This window comes from Aphidius gifuensis, linkage group LG2 (assembly GCF_014905175.1).
Source record: "Aphidius gifuensis isolate YNYX2018 linkage group LG2, ASM1490517v1, whole genome shotgun sequence".
In the NCBI taxonomy this organism is placed as follows: Eukaryota; Metazoa; Arthropoda; class Insecta; order Hymenoptera; family Braconidae; genus Aphidius; species Aphidius gifuensis.
Genome location: NC_057789.1, coordinates 2,539,653 through 2,562,606, shown reverse-complemented (window position 1 = coordinate 2,562,606; position 22,954 = coordinate 2,539,653). Strand labels below are relative to the sequence as shown.

The following is a 22,954-nucleotide window of genomic DNA, read 5'->3' as shown; positions in this document are numbered from 1 at the left end:
CCAAGTGATCGAGATCCCTTTAGCACGTTTCGTGGGAAAACACTATATAGCGACACAACTTGTCTCATTTAAACTTGCACATATAATCTATCTCGACGTTAGAATCATGAATTAAATGAATCCTGCCACGCGTTTTCGCTTCTTCAGAGGAAGAAGAGAAAATTTTTATTATTTTTTTACAAATCAACTAAGCGGAGATTCGCATCATTGGACAATACAGGAAGGTCAATTGATGAATGTAGAAAAATCATTTATATTTTTTTTTGAAAATATCAAGTTTTAATTCAACAACAACGTGGGAAGAAAATTATGATATTTTATGTTGGCACACCTGCTGCTGAGATCTTTTCCTAAAATCAATGTGCTTTATGAATTTTTCTTAAGAAATTTCATTTTATTTTTTACCCTTGTGATGATTATGATGATGATGATGATCATCACAAACAAAGTGGCTTTGTAGGATCAATGCTTCTCGACGTTTATATTGTTGAAAAAAAATTACCAAGCCATTTGGTCCAAGTAAAAATATAATATGCGATTCATAGACATGATAAACAAGATGATTGTTGCTAAAGATATACTCTCTGATAGTTTGTATATATATTTATTTATTTATTTTATATTTAAGTTCATAAGTCAAGTTATATAGAGATATATGTAATATAAACAACAAGAAAAGTCATCATATAGAGACCATGCACCTTTCAGAATCTTCAAAGAGGCGTCAGGTGAAAGTGTACATGCGCTTTCTGCAGCAACACATTTAATATTTTTTATTTTTTCTTCATATTATTGATGTTATGGCGCCCAAGCCACATATAGTTTTACCAACATTGTGGATAAACTAATATAAGATTATTATTTTCATAAGTCTGCGCAATTGACGGTCGACAGGATACCCCATTGAGATAAACCCGGAAGATAAAATTTTCAAAACATTATGATGTATTTATGACTGTTAAAATGCAGTATATAAATTTTTATAAAATTGTAACGCAAGTAGTACTTGGCATATACGATATAGTGAACATAGAATTTTTATATATATTTACAAATTTTATATTTATTTGAATCAGAGATTCCCAGGAGTACATTGACGTCTAAAGTTTGTTTGACTTCCTACTCAAGTCATTGGATATACCCTATGATGTAGATGATGTATACACAGACTGGCAAGAGGTCAAAATTACCAAGTATCTCTTGGCATCTCTTGGCACTGATATTTCTTATTATTACTCTTTCACACAGTTAACCAAACACTTTATCCTAACAAAACAAAAAAAAGATAATAATCATTTGACTGCTACACTGAAGCTACATTGTTATATAAAATTTTTTTAAAAGTATAAATAAATTATATGACGTTTTTAAAAATTTATACAGCAACTGAATTATTATGTTGTTTTTTGTTGTATATGTATTCACCAATGGAAAGTATAACCACAGAATTTTGTTCCGGTTATGACGAGGAAGAAAAAAAAAAAAGAAAAAAAATTTGTCAGAGTCAACACACAACGATATACATACATGTAATAATTTAATTTTGTATAGTCGTATTTCGAAATATGTGGTACTCAAAATATATTTTTTGCAAAATCATATATGCATGGAGAATGTGGGTCGTGATGCTGGCGAAAGGACCAGAGTTCCGGAACAACTGGTCAGTCAGTTTGAAGATGTTAAATCATTTTTAAAAATAAAAAAATAAATACAATAATATATTTTTTTTAAAACAAAGACTTGTAGGTCGAATGCTTATTTCGTCTTTCAACTCTTTTTTTTTTTTGTAAAGTAAAATTCAGCTCTTCTGATGCGTTAAATTGCTGGTGGTTTACTGTCAGCCACATCATTGTGTTGTGCCTAGTATTAAAGCATGCATCCTTTCCAGTAAATTATTTCACAGAGTCGCACAACAATCCACCTTGTTTCTCTACAAGTCCATGACGATTTCATTCAAGACTAATGATCTCTCATTATTATTATTATTATTTATAACTTGTAATTAAAAGTTGAAACATAAATTCTAAATATACAAGTAAAAAATTGACTCAACATGTTATCTAATTTATTTTTTTTTCTTTATACAACCTAAAATAACATTGGCTATTATTATATTATTTTAATAAACAAATGTATCTGTGTGTGCAGCAAGTTAAAAGAATGCTATTAATTCTAGCAAGTATTGAGCTTCAAGTAAACAGGGTGCTTGGTTACATAGTCTTCTTGACTTTTATTATTTAGTCTCCCGCATCGAAACAACCACATAGAGTCTATCTCTATAACTACCAACAACGATGATTATTTTTGCACCAGGGTGCAAGTGAAGAGTTCCATAAAATTACGACATCTATTACTGTATGTTTATGTATATAATTTATAGATATACAGATATACTATATTAGTCCTTGAAAAAAAAAGATGCGCGCTCATGGACACAGTCACGTTTTCTGAATTTTTGTTGACCAGTAGCTGTGATAGTCGCGCTACTGTAGCTTTTATAAATTCAACAACAAAATCAAACAAGTTACAACAATAACAACAACAATTCTCAACTACATTTCCTTATTTTTAATACCTCATTATTATTTTCTACGTAATATCTCAAGAATTTAACCAATTATTTTTCACATTATAAACATGTTTTTTACTAAACCTATACAAATAATTTATATTTATTTTTTTTTTTAATATGAAAAATTAATTTTTATATTTTTAATCAGCAGTAGGGTATAAAAAAAAATTGTATCAAATAAAAATTTTCGTGTTAAACATGGTCTAGATTAAAATATAAAAATAATTTTAAAAATAATTTTAAAAACGCAAAACGACACGGAATTCACGAACTCGTGCAGCCCGAATAGTCCAAATAGTCAATTCATAGGTTTGCATTTCCGTGGTGAAATCCGAGGCAGCAGGCCACGACGTGATTTCTCAAAGCGTTGGAAGGTACACTCGGTAAACTTCCCATCCGCATCGTTGATCCCAGAGTGCAATAGGTGTATCAAAAAAATAAAATAAAATAAAACAACAACACATACATAATATATAAAAAAAAAAAAGCTTCAATAAATATGTTATAATGGACATTGATGATATTAATCCGAGTTTGATGGCCAAGAGGGTTGACTTTTGATGACCCTGTTAATATGTTGTGTATATCATTTGACCTTTGTGGTTCACCAATGTAGCATACAAATACAAAAAATATTTAAACTTGTTTTTTGGATTTATATTACAAGTGTGGTTAAATTAATCATCATTATAATAATTAATAATCATCAATCAAAATAATTGACCTATTGGTGTTGTTTTAATATACTCCAATTTGTTGTAAATTGGATTTTATATTTTTATTTATTGGCTAAAACCGCAAGCTATATACAGTGCTTATTGAAATCAATTTTATATTGTCCATTTAATTTTTATCAAATAATGAATCTCGGTATACATGGATAAAAATATAAAATTTATTTTTATTTTTTTTTCTTTATGATACGTCAATTTTATGATCTGATGAAGCATGATACTGAATAACCATCGAGCTAATTAATAAAAAAAATAATTTTTTCATGATTGATGATACTTGTAGGATGTATTTTTTTTTTTTTTAAATAAAATTTTGAATTTTTTAAAATTAATTAGTTAATGTTTATGTTACAGTGGAAAATATGCAACAGTAAGAAGATGTCGAGAAAGAGCAAGTGGAAGACAGTGGGCAGCAAAGTTTTTAAAAAAAAGAAGACGTGCACAAGAATTAAAAGCAGAAGCATTACATGAAGTTGCAGTACTGGATGCTGCAGCTCATTGTCCGCAATTAGTAACACTTCATCAAGTATTTGAAACAAATACAGAAATGGTTTTAGTACTTGAACTGTAAGTTTTATAATGTAATATTTAATTATAATATTATTGATATTTTAATTAATTATTTATGTCATTATTATTATTAAATTACAGTGCATCAGGTGGTGAATTACAAATGGTATTGGACAGGGATGAGGTGCCAGAAGAACGTCAGGTTGTCAGACTTTTGAGACAGATACTCGATGGTATCGCATTCCTTCATTCTCACAATGTTGCACATCTTGACATAAAGGTAAAAATAAAATTAAAATATTTTATATGTTAATTTTATCATTATTTGCAATTTAAGAATTACAAAAAAAAGTATTTTCAATTTTTTTTAAAATACATGATCGTATACGCTTTTTAAATTTCTTTTTAAAATTTATTTTTCATTTTTTTTTTTTTTGCAAATTTGATACCTGTAAATTAGTGCTTCGAGTATTAATTTTCAATGGCTTGTGGGTTTAATGAGGACAGTGTTAACTACAGCTGAAAAAAAAAAAAAAAAAAAAATACCACAGATTGGCGCCGCGACGCCCCGACAAACGTCCCACTGACTCAAGTCAGATGAGTACATTGGCAACTTGTACTGAACGTTGTACTTTTTTTTTTTTTTTTTTTTTTTAATTCAACTTGCACATTCTATACGACCTAAATTGTTGGTGTGTATAAAAATAGGTAAAATAATTCAACAGCCAATAAACAATCTCAAAATTATTTATACATTATATTATTTTATATTATTTAAAAAAACTTTTAATTATTAATTTTTTAATTTATATACATCATCAAATTCTTGATGTTATTCATTCAACATTGAAACTCCGATAAAATGCTGATCATATGCAATATTATTGTCTGTGGAATGTGCCAAGTGTTGAAGAAGTCATTTGTGACATTGAATTACTTGAGCTTGAATAAAAAAATAAATAAATAAATATAAAAAATAAAATTAACAAAAGAATCTTCCAAGAAGAATTACCTTTTTTTTTTTATATTTTTTTTAACCTCGTATTTATAATGCATCAGTTATATAAGGCTTGACACGAGTAGGCGACACCAAACGTCTTGAATTTTATTATTTTTTTAGCTTTTCATTATTAATATTTTATTTTGTCTTTTTTTTATTTTCAACATTATGTTAATTTTTAGTTCTTAACACACATGATTTTACATATTTGGCAATGACCAGTGACAATCTTCATCTTTATATTGTTGTTATATTAAATTTATTAATATTTTTTTCGCACATGTAAGTGAGATGTATATAAATAAATTATGGTTACACATATTTATCGATTATCAGAGCAATCGATACGGGCAAGCCAAGGCAATCTGGTTAAATTAATAATATCCCACGACACATTATACACTCATTGAAATATGCAACTTAAAAACGTGACACATGTGTTGTAAAAAAAAAAATTATTCTATATGCTGCTTCACCATTTAATAAAGAACCAAGATTTCCATCTATTACGTAATTAAATTTTATCTTTGAATACTGTTATTAATATCATACCAGCACACAATGTATATTAATTTATAATAAATAAATAAATAAATAAATAAATAAATAAATAAATAAATAAATATTAAAAACATTAAAGAAAATGAATTTTTTCGATCTCGTAAAATTTTTTATTTAAATTATTCATACGATTATATCGGTCGTATATTAATTCGTGATAAATAACTTGATAAATTCGTCATGTTTATATATTATTATTATAAATAAAATTGTATTTGAATTGTAAATAAATTATTGTGAATTTTGAACTCGATAAAATTTAAAATTAACGGGATTTTAAATTTTTTTTTTTTTTGAATATTCATAAGTTTGTATGGGATGCAATTAAGTATTTAAATTATTGAGATAAATTTAGTGTTTGTTGTTTTTAATAGCTGGAAATTGATAGAACAATTTTAAATGAAAAAAATTGAATTTTAAAATGAAAAAAATATGTGGAGTATGGAGACACAAGTGAGAGTTTTCTTGAGGAAAATATATTTCATTACTAATTGCCAGGAAATAAGACTAAAATGCGTTGAAAAAATTAAATTTATATATTTAACTTGACGTATTTTAGCTTTGAAATATTTTAATATTAATTATTTATTTTTAAATATATAATTTTTTGTTTTATTGATTTTTGAGAAAAAATATTTAACAATATAGCGACCTTGTTTTTACCTTGAAGGTATGTTAATAAAGCAATTTGTTTAAATAAAAAATTTTATAAAAAAAAGAAATTATAATCTAATGTATAATCAATTTGTGAATAAACCGGAAGATTTTTAATATTTAAAATATATTTATCATAGAAAAAAATCATTGAGTAAAATTCACAAGAATATTCCTTCGGGCCATTCAAGTTTCATGGAAAAAAAAATATATATATTTATAAACAAAGTATTACACGAATAGATAGATAGAAAGTTTTATTTTTATGCATGAATTTCTCACTTCCGTTGATTCCATCAGTATATATTATAAGTCTTGAAGAAACACACGCCAAAAAGGCCCAGAAAAATTAAATATAGCCTCAACAATTAGTGAATTCTTTGTGTGCCAAATTATTCGTTGTCTGGTGTGGCCAACAATTTGTATTTTAAAAATCTATATATGTATGAGTCAAAGAGCCTCATTTAAATTCACAAAAAAAAAAACGTATTTTATTTTTTAACTGGCCTCGAAATTTTGTGAAAAAAAAAAAAACATTTAAAGAATTAAAAAAAAACCTGAATTAATTTTACGTCAGCTATATTCAATATTTAAAAAAAAAAAAATCTTCAAGTATATTCAAGTTAATTAAAAAAAACAATTGTGCAAAAAGCTGTTAAATTTTAAAAACAGTTATGATAATAAACTCAAATTCTATGTTAATTTTAAGATCTAACTTGCGAGTTAATTTATCACTCCATCTCAGGACATGAATGAGAATCTAAAAATAATTTTTTCAAACGGCTAATGAACCTCTTTATTCATCCATATAAATTTATAAATATTTCACAATAATTATATAAAAATAAAATAATTACAAATAAAAAATCACAATTCACCTAAATAATTTTAAATTCCATGAATTTAATTTTTTTTGCTTTAAATTAATTTACAGAAATAAAACATTAAAAAAATTGTAATAATAATTAACAGTTATATTATATATAAAAAAAAAAGTAAATTATTTTATATAATACATATATTTTAAACAAGTAGTGGTAAATTTTTTGTCGGTCTATTTTACAATTTCATAACTTGAATGTTGATGGACAGTGTTGTGTATGATGATCACATCAGCCAATCATCCAACCTAACACCTTACACGTATTATTATTGACATTATAAAAATTATAAAATTATTCATGCAATAGAAATTAATATTTACCGTATACATGATATATAGTAAATAGTAATTACAGTAATCGAGCATCATGCCACTCTTTTTTTTCTATTTTAAAAAAATATTTAACTCTTTGATATTTCGAGAGTCGAAATAATCTAATAATTTAAAAAATTCATTAATTCGATAGAAATATTTAAATAACTTTTGAGGTATGTTCTTTTTTTTTTTGTAATGGAAAATTTAATTTTAAATGCATTTAGCAATTGGCGTTTATATATGACACTTTAAACGGGACTAATAAATTATTATTATAGTAAACATATCATTTGTTTACCGAAGAAATTCCTCAGACGGTGAGTCTCCATGAAGAGACGTCGTTAATATATATAAACTGTAAATGTATGTCGTCTCTTTGTGTGTTATAATATACCAATAATGATACGAGAATATTATTTATAATTTTTTTTTATTTTTCATAAAGTAATCAGTTGAGTTCAATTGACACGGTTTCAATATAATATATTATTAAACAACTTTTTATTTATTTTTTTACTTTGTATAATTAAATTACTAAATCAATTAGATTTTTTTATTTCGTTGTCTATTTATTATTTTCTTGGCTTTTATTAGCTACAGGATAAATATTATTTATTTATTGTTTTTACAAGTTATTTAATTTCAAGGATATTTTTTTATTTTATTTTTAACTGATAATGACATTTATATTTGAGCTAAAAAATCATGTGTCATGACCTTCAAATGATAACAAAGTAGATCATGAAAATAATGTTAATATTTAATAAACGTGTTGTGTGAATCATTGTAAATATTATATTAAAAATTTATAAATTTTTTTTTATTGTTAAATGATATCTCAACAAATGCAAAAGAATGTGATAATTTTTGATATTTATATTATGTTTTGTCTTCATGTGGGTATGACCCAAATATAGATGCATCCCAGGTCGACATATATGAATGAATAAAAAATAATTTCATGCATTCTTTGGCAATATGCCAAACTTAAATATCAAGATTAAAAGTATATTATTGAGGCGCTAAAATTTTATCTTTGTTAAATTGTACATAATGCATTCAACAGTTGAACAATTAGTAAATTAATATTTATATAATTTAATAATTAAAAATAAACATTACCAAATAAATGTCAAAAAATATATATATTTTAAATTAAGAATTTTATTTTTAAATTGAGTTAATTCAAGAAGAGACAATTTACGTGATGCATTAGTCAACTTAATTTTATTTCTAACACCGGAATGTTGAATCTATTTTTAATTATTATAAAAATAGTTAATGTCATGCTACTTTGGTAAAAATAATATTTCAAAAAATTAAATAATATATTTAATTATTTCATTTTGAATTCTTGATAAAAATTTCATATTGTTTATTTATATTTTTCAAGCTATTCTTGACTAATGGAATATGTTTTAAAAAAAGTAAAATTGCATCGAAAAACTCGTTGAAATTTGTATTTTAATTTTCCACATCAGACATAAATTTTATTTATTTTATTTATGCATGCACAAGGGTTACTTTCATTGTTTCAACAGTCATTGTCTGGATGAGTGTCTGGGTAAAAATTTAAAATACAAACTGTCACTTTTGTTATTTTATTCTATGAACACTGTCTCTTATTTTATTTCTTTTTTATTTTACTAATGAGCCATCTTTAATTCTCTGAAGTAACGACAAAATTCTGGTTAAAAAATTATTCATTTCTTTATTCTTTTTCAATACAAAGTCACGTTTTTAGTTGGTTAATTATTAACAGCCATAATCACAAATTTAATCAATAAAATTTTCATAATTATAAATTAATTTTCCTCTTTTAAAAAAAGCTTGAAAAATAATTAATAAAATTTTTTATACAAATAATAATTTTAATTTTTAAGTCTACTTGAATTTAAAATGTTTAAAATTTTTTTTTTTATAACAAGATAATTATTTGATCTTTTAAATTAATAAATTTACTAGAATAAAAATTATATCCTATTAAAATTTATTTTTAAACAGTGTATGAAAAAAAAAGTCAACAAAGGAGTTAATATTTTAAAATATAAATTAATTTTATCGTTTTTTTTAAATTAATATATACTTGTTGAAATATAATAAATATAATAAATATAATAAATGCAAACGACAGTTGATTCTAGTGTTTCTCCCCTTTCAAATAAATATATTTTTTTCTCCTCACCGGAAGTTCCAATGGAGACCAACGAGAAAGACATTTGAACTAAACGTAAATAATTTTATGCAAGTGTTGATGTATACATGTATATTTTAAATAATTACTCCACATGTATATTAATCTTGTTTAATAGAATTTTTTTATATATATTTTAATACAACTGAGATCGCTGCAGTTAATTAAAGTTCATAAAATATATTCTCTTTTACGAATCGTTTAATGATATTTTTTTTAAATTTAACAACACGCATGCAGGGATTGATTAATGATTATAAAATTATTGAATCAATAATCTACTGAATTAATGTGTGAAAATACAAATTTAAAGAGAAAAAAAATATATAAATAATCATTGAAGTAATAAATGAATAAGAATATAATTTTTCACACTTTCTTTCAACTAACTTTGTTCGCATGGATATTAAATTTTTCATTCTCTCGGCAACACTCTATTTTATCGTAAGTAATGACTGACTCTTGTTTGAGTTATTGTACACTGTCTCGGGATTATTATATACGCAAATATTTTCAAAATAATAATAATGTTATTTAAAAATTAAAATACACTTATAAAGTCATACTGCGGGGGCAGACTGCATCAACAAACACACACACAAACAATTTCGAAATTTTATTTTATTATCAATTTATTTTTATTTATTTAGAAATTTAAATTATTTTTTAGTTTTTATTAATTATATTCAATTTGAATTAATAATATAGAGGCTTTTAATTTATTTAGTTTTTCTTTTGATAATTTTTTTTCGAAATATTTTTCTATTCTTTAATGAGTTTGTAAAAAATTGTAATAATAAATAAGCAAGTATTTTATCTCATAATTTGTTGGAAATTAATTTAAATATTTTCATTATTTTTTTTTTTAAATAGACAAGTCAAATTATTTGTCAAATAAAATCTGGAGTCAAATGAATTTTGATTCAATTAATTTCTACAGAAATAAACAATTATTAGTTATTTAAAAAAAATAACAAAAAGAAAAATATAATTTATCAAAAGAAAACAAGTTAAAATTTTCATTATTTAATGATTTTTTTTCTATAAAAAAAATTGTGAAGAGCCATTGTGATTTTATTACAAGGACGAGTACTCAGGGTCACATTGTTACTTTCAAAGATATTTTATATTAACATGAAGGGATTCAAATAAAAGCACAGTATTATTATTTTTTATATTTTTTCACTTGAAATATTTCAATATAACCATTGACTAAAGTTAAAATAATACATACCCTTTGTAATAATATATATGAAATTTTTTTTTTCTTCATTTTTCGATTATCTATAATATATTTTTTTTAATAACCAATCTTTTTAGTAAATGAACAATAGAAAATATATAGTCGTGATATAAACAATTGTATAGCAAGGTCGATTATTCAACCTTGTTTTAATAAAATATAACTATGTGAAAATTTCACATGAATACTTCATTGCTTTCATTGTTGCTCAACAATAATTATCCTCTTTTTTTTTCTTTTTAAATACATGCAATAAGTATCAATAATAATTATTATACAAGAATATTAATATTTTTTTAAAAATATTTTCATACTCTAAATTAAAATAATATTTACTTGAATTTCCATAGAATATATATTTAAGTATTATCAGTTAAAGCCACACGTAATTTTCCATTTCGTGCAACAAATCTATTTGACTCTAATGTTTTTTTATTTTTCTTGACTTCATCTTCATTTTACATTTTGTTGTTAAAATTCCTCTACAAACTAACATGTAATTTTCTTGATTTTTATACTGTGAAAATCCAATCATCATGGTAGAATGACGAGAGCAAAAGTTATTTACAACCAACAGATATATTTTTCTCTCTACAATCTACAATGTATTTTTAAGAAAAACATTTTATACTTTGATCAAGTAAAATAATAATTTTCCATGATTTTATATATTTAAAAATAGTAAATTTATTTTTTTTTTCATGCTTCGTTTTAATATACACAAGTATTTTTTTTTATTATATATATATCTGGTCTACCCAGCTGTTACAAGTGTAACCTCGAGGGAATTCACCTGCTGAGTAGTGATAGTTTTTTTATTTTATTTTTTTTATTCAGTGAGATGACAACTTTTATATTCCCTTGTGATTGTAAAAACAACTGTAGTGTATTTTTTAATTTTATCATTATTCCAAAATAATTATACCTATGCTTGATATATTTTTGGAGGTGAATATATCCTAGATAGGAATTTCCAAGTCAAATAATATCTTGAAAAAAATAAATAAAAAAGATTCTGTAATATTTGGATAAAAAACATTTGATATTTTAAATTGAAATTTATCATTTTAAATGTCTAAAATTATGACAAATAAATAAATATTATTTTTAATAATTTATTCATGTTTAATTTACTATTATTATAAATTTTAAATAATTTATTTTTCACTTGCCATTTAATATATTTTCTACCAGGTTTTTTTCGTTTCGAAAATTTTTTTTTTACTCCGATATTTTGGTCATTTAATTATTCAGTAAATATATCAAATAAATAATTTTTAAATTTGTTTATTTTAGCTTTGAAGCAGGAGCAGTTATTACACAACAAAAAAATTTAGTGACGTTTTTTTTTTTGGGTTCCATGAATTTATAATGAACGAAAAAAAAAATTTAACCTCTATGACCAATTGGTGATTCAGAAATGAATTTGTACTTTTACATTTATTATATAAAGAATTGTATAAACAAAAAAAAAAATTAACTATCCATTTATTGAGTTGATTTGGTATTCCAGTTAAGTAAAAACACGGTATCTTTGAATCTTATTATTAGTATGTTCTGCCGATTCATACAGTAGCCGGATCACGTTTCTAGTCGAACAAGAATCTTCCATCGAAACATTCAACAAAAAAAAAAAAACGATTGACTAGCCAAATCACTGACACGGGACACTTGTCGACAACCTTTCATATACTTTTTTATTTTTTTATCCATTTTATTTTACATCAGAATATTTTACTTTTCATTATGAAAAAAAAATAAAAATAAAACAACAAACGCAAGTAACTCAAGTATGAATTCTACGATGAAATAATAATAATAAAAATTAATTATTAACATAAATTTAATGTACAATGAAATAACAATAAATTAAATAAAATTAATTTTTTTTTTTACGTAAAAATAGAAATGCGTATGATTGTTTTAAGTTATGCATTGCCGGAAGAAATATTTTTATTTTGATGATATAAATTTAATAATTGTATAACAAAAAAAAGCATTATTTATAAACAAAAAATAATTGAGTATTTTTCTTTTGTTAATTAAGTCTTTCAAATAAATTCATACACTATTAAAATTATTTCATTTTTCTTATTTTTTTTTTCATTTTACCCTGTGGTAAAAATACAATTATACATGTGCAACTTACACTGTACATATTTCTCACTCAATTTAACATTTACCAAAGATAATCAAGCATAAAAATTCAGCCGCAAGCATGTTTATCACAATTTTAAAGAAAAAAAAAAAATGTAAAAAGTATTTAATTTAAAGATATATATCTAGATGATTACAATTGTTAACAAATGCTCGATATTATCTGCTTGAATAAACATAAATTCATCATCATATAATATATAATAACATGATTATCTTTAAAAAATAAAAGCTATTTGTAAATTCGTTATTCGAGGTGAAAAATCGTGTGTATAATCTTAGAGCTGAATTGACACACGACAAACACTTTGTACTTATAAAATGTATTTTCTCTTTTTTGCAAATCTTTTATCTGGAATAAAATATACTTGTCTCAGACGCAATTGCATGTCAAATATTTACAAAACTCTTGTTCATCATATCCGCCAGTGGCACATTAAATAACCTTCTATATTAAAATTAATTTTTTGCCACTTGCAAGGACAACTGTCACTTCCACATTTAAAAAACTTTTTTTTTAAATCAAAATAAAATTAAATAATAAATCAAGCAATTGATTATTTTATAAATATTATTTTTCTATACAAAAAAATCGAAATAATAATTTATTTGTAAATCCGGATCATTGAACTTTTTAAAATTTTTAATTTAAATTATAAATTCAACAGGTGTGCTATTTGTATATGCTTACTTGATATTTATTTATAATTTTTTTTGCTATTTAATCTCAAGAGGGAAGTCCAAAATTACAAGGCTTTCATGATGTGTACAAGTGATCGTTTTAGAATAAAGAATAACCTACTAGTTTGTTGTTCACGCCTGAGCAATCAGCCTCCGGGAAAGACACAAGTTTTATAAATTATTACTTGTTAAATCCTTTTCACCATCTCAATAATATTTTTATTTATTTAATTTATTTTTATTTATATATATACGATTATAAATTTATTTATATTTTAATTTCCTCATTGGAATATCATGTGTCTTTAAATTTAGTATCTTTGACACTCAATATATATATTATTTATATAAAATATACTAATTTGGCTGTGCTTATATCCTGAATCACATGATATAGCCAACAGCAAATACGAGACACCATGTGCGTTTATTAAATCCATATATATATGGCTTATACTTTCGCGATTAAAAGCGTAACTTGTTGGTATATATGAGATGATTACGTGCCAGTTTGCGCACTAGATATTTTTTTTTTTCTTCATTAAATTTCCTTTCGAAATTTCAATGCGTTTTATAAATATTTATTTGTATTTTCATGTAATCATTTATGTATTTTTTTTCAATTAATTGTATTTAAGTTTGAAGATAATTTATTAATTGATTTTTTATTATTTATTTTAGCCGCAAAATTTGGTACTGACTGGTGATTTTCCGGATTGTGATGTCAAATTATGTGACTTTGGTATTTCAAGATACATAAGTCATGGTGCTGATATACGTGAAATTTTGGGCACGCCTGATTATGTTGGTAAGAATAAATTAATTTTAAAAAACAATTTATATTACTACAGTGTTAATATGAAAAATTTATTTAGTATTTAAAATTAATTTAATTTGATAAATAAAATATTGTGTAATTATTGAAATAATCATTTAAATAATATTATTTACAGCTCCAGAAGTTCTCAATTATGAATCAATAAGTTTGGCAACAGACATGTGGTCTGTGGGTGTATTACTCTATGTACTACTTACTGGATGTTCACCATTTGGTGGTGATACCAAACAAGAAACATTTTGCAATATAAGCCGATGTCGTCTTGACTTCCCAGATGATCTTTTTGAAGATGTATCTGAGGAGGCCCGGGATCTCATGCAAAAACTCATGGTCAAAGATCCAAGGTGAGATAATTTTTTATGTCTCATTAAATTTCTAAATAATTAATTGGTTTTTTTTTTTTTCTATGAATAATTTGAATTAACATATTTTTTTGTTTATTATATTCAAGTCATCAACTCATTAGTCATCATCATTATATTAACCAGTCAGTCAATATTTCATTTTTTTTCTTTGCGCTTTTTACTTCGCGGCATATCAACTTATATATTTTTAAAAATTTTATATTGTATTTACAAAAATAAAAAAACACACATGCATTATAACCAGAGCCTGCAATTTAATAAAACTGACTTTAAATCACTTGAGATTTCAGTGCGGCTTTATGTCAAATAAAAGCTTTGTAAATTTAAAAGATAATATGGTATAAAATAAAAAATAACAAAAAATTTCATGACAAGATGATTTATTATACTTACGTTTAGTCACGTGACATTCATTATTCGTTATTTTTTTTGCAGTCATCGACCTGTTGAGTATATACTTTTTAAATTACAAGGACTTAAACCCATACAAATATACAAATATATTACACAAAGACTAAAAAATTATATCAGCAATATATTCAGCGATAAAAAATAGAATAGAAATATTTTCATGTCATTCCACTCATTCGGAAACGGAAGTAACTCGTCCAAGCCGCAAAAAAAAAATAAACAAAAAATCCTACAACTTTTACGTTATCATTATCAGAATTTTCATATAACTGAACGGAAGTTACTATCTTGACAAACCCTCCAACATTTTCATTTGTTTAATTTTTTATCAATTATTTATCATTAAAATGATACGAGTGAAATTATATTTTATCAAATGAGAGCAAATGATTATCACAAAAATTACACCTTTAACACTATTTAACTTTTGTTTTATTTTTTGTTACTTGCTTGACGAGTAGTTGCGCAACATGTTGTTCCGTTATTAAAGACATCCTGCCATATACAAACATATTTATATATAAATAAAAACTCGGCGGATATTGTGATGACGAGACCGGTCTCTATAAAATTGATGTTTATACATAAAATATCGATATATAAATAAACAAATAATATCCACAAGACAACGCGACAATTTCACAATAAAAATACAATAAATTATCATGCTTTTTTTCATCCCCACACATAACCATTATAAACAATTAAATATGTTTATTCAAATTTAATAAATAAATCAATGAAATATATTTGTTGTTATTTAATTTCAAAAGCATTTATTAATTTATATTTTATTTATTTTTTAGTAAACGTCTGACAGTGACAGAATGCTTGCAGCATCCCTGGTTAACAATGTGTATTGATCCACAAACATCAGTAACATTAACGACAAATAAAATTGATGAAATAAATGATGAAATAGATGATATTAATAATGGCATTGTAACAAGTAGATCAGAGCCAATAATAACACTTGAAAGATGTTCAACACCAGAGCCAGTATCAACAGTTGATAAATCACCAATAATAACAGAAATAATAAATGAAAATGAAGATACAGATTCACCGATAAATAATAAAATTCAAACAACAACAACAGCATCATCAACAACACCAACAACGACGACAACAACAACAACAATTTACAATACAAAACAAAGATCACCAACAATGCCATTGAGAATTGGTCTAAGTCCAGATCGTAGGGATACATTTAAAAGAAATATGGATTCACTTGCACAAAAATTTTCATCTGGTGCTGAAATAGTTATTATTGAACAAACAAATAATACACAAAGACGTGCTATTGGTAATCATACAATGCCAACTGGTGAAGTATTTAAATGTACACCGGTTTTTATACTTGGTGAAGAGCAACAATGTAGTGACAGTAGTAGCGACACAGTATCTGAAATATCAACAGATAGTTCAAGTGATCGTAGTAGTATATACTCTGATGATTCATTAGATTTTATATTGTATGGTAAAAATCAAGGTAGATCTAGTTATCCATTTTCTGGTATCGAAACAGACAGATGGGATCATAGACATACACGTGCATGGCCACGTGAATGTAATGGAGTTGTTAGTAAAGCACTAAGTCGTTTTACAACTGAACCAATTGATAGTAAAATTAATAATAATAATACAAATAATAATTCAACAACAACAACAACATCATCAACATCAGCAACAACAACAACAACTGTATCATTAACAAGTAAAGCTAAAACTGGTCTTGAGGCATTACGTGAACGTGGTGGTAATCTTGTTGTTATACGTGAACCAGTTAGAGCTGGAAGATACACAAGATACAGTGAAGTACAATGTGAATCTGTACAAGCAAGAATTCGAAGATTTCAAATACAAGGTGGCTCATAATAATTTAATTTTTAAATATATAAATTTAATAAAATATTGTTCTCCAATCAACGGAAAACAGGGATAAACTTTTCTTTTTTTTTTTTTCACTTTACTTTACGAGTTTATCAAATAGTTAAATAAAATACCAGATAAATGTAAATTTATATAAAAAAACAATACTAAATTGTATGTGAATTGTGTGAATATTATTATTAGTTGTAAATATATTATTTTTTGTTATGAATGAATATTAGTGGGCAAGCCAAAGTGTGATTCGTTATCTTTTGATGACTATTTTTATGTAATCTTACTTGATAAACTCGTGAATATATTTAAAAAATAAAAAAGTATATTTAATGATAAAAATTATATTGTTTATAATATTATTTTGTAAATAATTAATCAAAGACATTGTTTAGGCTTTTAATTTTATTGTAAATGAAATTAATCAAATGATCATTTGATGAAATTAATTAAGTTTGAATTAATAGGGTCGTATTGTCCCTCTGCCGAATTACCAACAGACTGACCGACCGTCCCTCCAATTAATTACTAATCGGATTGTATACAAAATGTAACGTTGCATAATTTTAATGAAATAATAAAAATTAAAAATGATTTTTGAATGATAATTATACAAAAGAAAATCAGTAAATTGCCATATTGACAAATGTCATTTTTTATTTTATTTGATTGTTCTTTAATGCAAAGACATTTTTAGTTTTTTTTTTTTTTTCAATATCTTTGGTGCCTTTGTACTAATAATTAAGTCACACTGTATAAAAAATGCACAGGAGTATTTAAAATTTAATAATAAAAGCAGGAAAAAAATATAAATCACGTTCATGTAATTGTTGAATAATTTTTTTAACGAATTTATTAAAACATGTGAGACACACGTCATTCAATTAGTGATAATGCAATTTATTCATTGAAGTTAATTGTTTGATAAACAAATGAATTGTGTGATTATATTTTTTTCTTGTTTAAACAAAAAAACTGAGCTGTGCCTTATGTTATCAATTTTTCTAAAAAAAAAAAATACTGTATTTAATAATTAAACAATTTAAAATGTATCACGATCAAAATTGAGAGCTTAGACTAGTATCTAGGCATCTTTAATTATATTCAAAATATAAAAATTATTATTTAAAAAAATATTAAAATCGTTACTTGTATCATTCGATTAGCTAAATTAAATTTTTTTTTTTTCTTTCATTTTTCTTTTGTCAACGAAATTCATCATGATGCTCCAAAATAATTTATGTAATATTGTCATGGTATAATTATTTATTAATATTATAAAAAAAAAAATTATATATATTTACAAATTTAGAAAATTTATAAAAGATGAAAAAAAAATTATGAAAATTATTTTCGAGTTCGAAATATCTCGAGATAGAAAATTATTAAAAATAGAAAAAAATGACATGCGATTCGTGGAGCTATTAAATTTTATATTTTTAATTTAAAAAAAAAAAAACAAATTAACGTATGACGTTGATTGTATATGATATATAATATTTGTGTAGTTGAATTATTATTATTATTTTTTGTATTTAATTTATCATATTTTCTTATGAATTTTTCAAGTTAAATTATTCAAATCGAGCTGGTGATGGAATTTAAAAAAAATTTCTTCAGGCAACAGGTTATATTAATTGTGATCGAAATAATTATTTTATCTTTATTTGTAAATGCTAGTCATAATTTCGTGTAATTTTTCGAATCCGATAATCTGTTGTCTGATTGTTAAATATTATTATTTTTTTTTTTTCTCATTTTTTCTTTTGTCATTTGATAAATTCAAAATACTCAACTTTTTTTTGTTTAATCTGTAAACTGTCTAGTTTATGTAATGCTAAATATTTTTTTTTATATTTCGATATGACAGCATGAAAATAAAATTATGTTTTTTAATTTTTCAATTATAATTTTCATGTTATTATTTGTACAATAATATTGGAATGAAATAAATTTAATTTATTGATTTTCAAAGGTCAATTAAAAAGCCCAGTATCAACAATTAATTAATAAACAATTGATTTAAATTTAAAAAAATTTAATTTTACAAATAATGTAAATTTTATAAATTAAACTTGTCAAAGTGTCATGATAAAAATAATGTGAGAATTTTTTTTTTCAAAAAAAAAATAATTTTTTTTCTTCAATGATTTTTTTTTTGTATTATAAATAATTTCAAGAAAAAGGCTGGAACACGAAATCAAGTTTACCTTATTTGTTCATTCAAACAATATATATTATTTTATTAAAAAAAAATTTTTTCTCATTTTACAATCCATTTTCGATAAATAAATTTTTTTTTTTCGTGCTCCATCTGTTTATTTATTCATTCATTATCATTAACTTTATGTTTTAATAAAATATATATATAATATTCAACATTACATATAACACGAAAAAAACAATCATTTAATTTATAAATAATTGATGTGTAAATATTATTTTAGAAATTGTATTTTAATTTTAATATCAATGCAAAATAAATGCTATTTCAAAAAAAAAAATATCAATCTAGTTTATTAAAATAATAAACATAATACTTTTTTATTTCAGTATAAAATAAACAAATAATAAAGCATAATATACGACTTAATATTATGAAATTAGATGATTAATAAATTTTTTAAAACAAAGTCGCAATACCAACCAAGTAAGTAAATATAAATAATTTATAATTCCCACTTTTTTAAAAAATAAAATGATTAATCCACCAACTTTCCAAGGAATTTCAATGTTGAGGTCTTTGTTTAATGAAAAAAAAATATATCGCTCCAAATAATAATACTCAAGGCCACTGATAAATAATGCATTTATGGCTATTTTTGTAAATAATTATTCTACTGGACCTCGTTCATCAAGAATAACTGAAAAATTCATTTTATAAAATCACATAAAGTAATGAATTAAAAAAAAAAAAAAAGAATAAAACAAACCACCTATTGAACTTTCCAAGTTGAGAATATTAAAATAGCATAAAATTATATATTCGTAAATTATCCTTGTCTCTATTATTCTCCATTCAGTCATTAATATCTAAAAATAGTTTAAAACCAATCGAGCACATGTGACACTGTGCAATACTCTGATTCATTGGGTTTATTTAATTCCTTTTGTGTGGCTTTTCATCAACATTATAAATTTATAAATATCATCACAATCAAATTTGAAAAAAGAAATAATTAAATTACCATATTGAAGCTTTTTATTTTTATAAAATTCAAATGATAATTTTTTTATAAAATTATTATCTAATAATGAACTTTTTGAGATCATTATTTGGGCTTTTTAAAATTAATATTTTTGATTATATTAACAGTCAAGTCTCTAATATTTACTGTTGTTAATTAATAATAAAATAAATAGAGAATTGTAGAAATACTTTAGGCACATTTAATTAAATATAAAAACATGAAAAGTTAAATAAATAATCATGTAATTGAATAAATTGAATTACAATGTATTTATATGAATATTTGATTATAAATAACTGATTAATTTTATTATCTTTATAAACAATAATACGGATTAAAATCAAATTGTGTATGTGTTTTTTTTTTTCTTCAATTTTTAGATTATCAATGAGTGTATAAATTTATACAAGTACATATAATATAAACCACGTGCAAACTATATAAAGAATTAAAGCATTATTTATGATCTATTTTCATGTATACGTAATGTGATGGATGAATAATTTATTTCATGTGTTTATCAAAATAAAATTAAAAATAATAATTTGTAAATTGTGATTAATTTAATATGAGCTTTAATTAATATTTTTAAATATCTTACAAAATGAAAAAAAAAACGATTATTTTTAGAAAATCAATTTTAATAAATAAATAAATAAATAAATAAGTAATTTTTTCGGGAATTACGCAGCGATGATGGTGCACTTGAAGATCAGCAGTGTAATCCTTCAGTTTTTCTCACCTTCAAGGTCAAACAAAATTTTGAAATAAAGCATTATTTATAAATAAATATTATTTAATTATTAATTATTTTTTTTCGACATTAATCATTATTTATATGTGTTATGTGTGTCATTATGCACAGCGCTGACTTTTTGAATTTGAGAAAAAAAATAATAAATTATAAGATAATAATTACGTCCAGTATTTAAAAATAAATATTTTTATCTGTTTTTTTTTTTTTTTTTTCATTAGGTCAGTTGACTTATTTTTGTGTTCAGTTTTAGTTAATGTCCTTAAAGATTAACAATAAAAAATTTACAATTAAGAAACCTAATAAAATTGACTTTTTTTATCTCAATTGATTGAAAAAGTTTCTTAAAATAGATAAAATTTATATTTATTAATGTTATTAACAAGATGAAGCTATTTTATTGTAATCCAATGTATTCAAAATTTATAATAATAATTACAAATAAATTTTAAATGTTTAAAAAATATTTCTAGCATAAAAACAAGTGCCAGTAATTTTGTTTTTTTTTTTTATCTTTATTTGTAATTTATTGTTTCATATTTTAAAATGCAATGTTAATTAGCAAGCAAATATAAATAATATAAATATATATGAACCCTATAACTCAGTGTGAAAAAAGAAAAAAAATATATTTTTTTTAGCAACTCGATTTGACTGACCTTCTACAATAAAATGAAAAGCGAAAAATCCTGGACCATTTGGACTATCTGGATGCTGGACGCATACCCTGGTAGAAATAGTTATCAGACTTTCCTCCAATTTTTCTCCGCCTTTCTATGAAAATGATCCATAGATGGAGAAACAATTTAAAAATTTCTCCAACCGTGAATTTACTACAACTTCTCTCCACCATCCTCCACTATTTCTCCAACCTTCTCCACCATTTATCCACCTATAAAATTTATTCTGACTATTTTTTACCTAAAATTCATACAAACCTTTTTCCATCATGAAACAATCACGGGAGTTTTGTGGACCAAGTATCTTTTTGGAATTGTTATTTGCATTAATGGATTAGAAGAAAATAAGTTTGTCACAGATCAATCAATTGAATATCACGAAGTAGTGCCATTTACGCTTCATCCTGTATAAAGTTTAGTTCTTGAAAAATTGGAATACTTGTATTTATCTATGGCACTAAAAAAACATTTAATAATTTTTTTTTAAATTTTTTCCCAAATTTTTATATTATATATGTTAGAAATACAAACATAATTATTGAGTTTGCAAAGAAAAATTAGGATTGACAAAACATTATAAAACCAATATTGCTTTATGTAATCGTGACCATATTTATATAATAGTTTGTTGGTTTAATTTTGTTAGTATGTTTTACAGTATATATTATGAATATAATGAATTAATATTAATTAATTCATTATATTTATAATCTATGCTGTAAAAAATATTGATAATATGGATAATTTATTGGCAAATTGATTTCATTAAGTCAAAGTGCAACAAGTTTCAGTGGTGTTGGTGCACATCTTGGTAGTCGATCGGATAAAATTTATTGTTTATAACAATATTAATTACTTGAAGAATTTTAATGAAAAAATTTTAAAAGAATAAAAGAAAAATTTTTTTATAATTCCGTGACCTGTACTTAAAACGAGGAGAAAGGGGTGGTAAATCTGAATTTTTTTAAAACAATTATTAAATAAGATATTCATTTTATCAGATATATATACTTTGAACTAATACTCAAGATTTATACAAAGATTTAATCTATATCTTTGTGTTTTTTTTTATTCTCATTTAACTTTTGTATACAAGTTTTAATAAATTACAATGACCATGAATACTCGTTCATTTTCAAATATGGAATTTCATTGTCGGATATTCATGATTTTACTTTGTTAATTTTATCTTTTTTTTTTTTTTTCTTTAATTTAACAAAATAAGAAGACTTTGTTTTGAGTAAGATGATTTTTTTTTTTTTTTTTAATTTATTTTATACATACTAAAATTATACTTTTTAAAAAACTTTAATATACACATAAT

The 22,954-nt window shown here is 23.5% G+C and overlaps 1 protein-coding gene across 1 annotated transcript in view; it reads left to right on the top strand.

The window, feature by feature from the left end:
* LOC122848295 (death-associated protein kinase related-like) overlaps positions 1-19,509 on the top strand; it is a 55,044-nt gene extending 35,535 nt beyond the window's left edge. The window contains exons 2-6 of the mRNA XM_044146271.1: positions 3,661-3,873; positions 3,958-4,096; positions 14,186-14,312; positions 14,458-14,686; positions 15,925-19,509. Coding sequence (XP_044002206.1) covers positions 3,661-3,873; positions 3,958-4,096; positions 14,186-14,312; positions 14,458-14,686; positions 15,925-16,999 — 1,783 coding nt within the window. The 3' untranslated portion in view covers positions 17,000-19,509. The remainder of the gene's footprint in view (positions 1-3,660; positions 3,874-3,957; positions 4,097-14,185; positions 14,313-14,457; positions 14,687-15,924) is intronic.
* Positions 19,510-22,954: the final 3,445 nt, after the last annotated feature.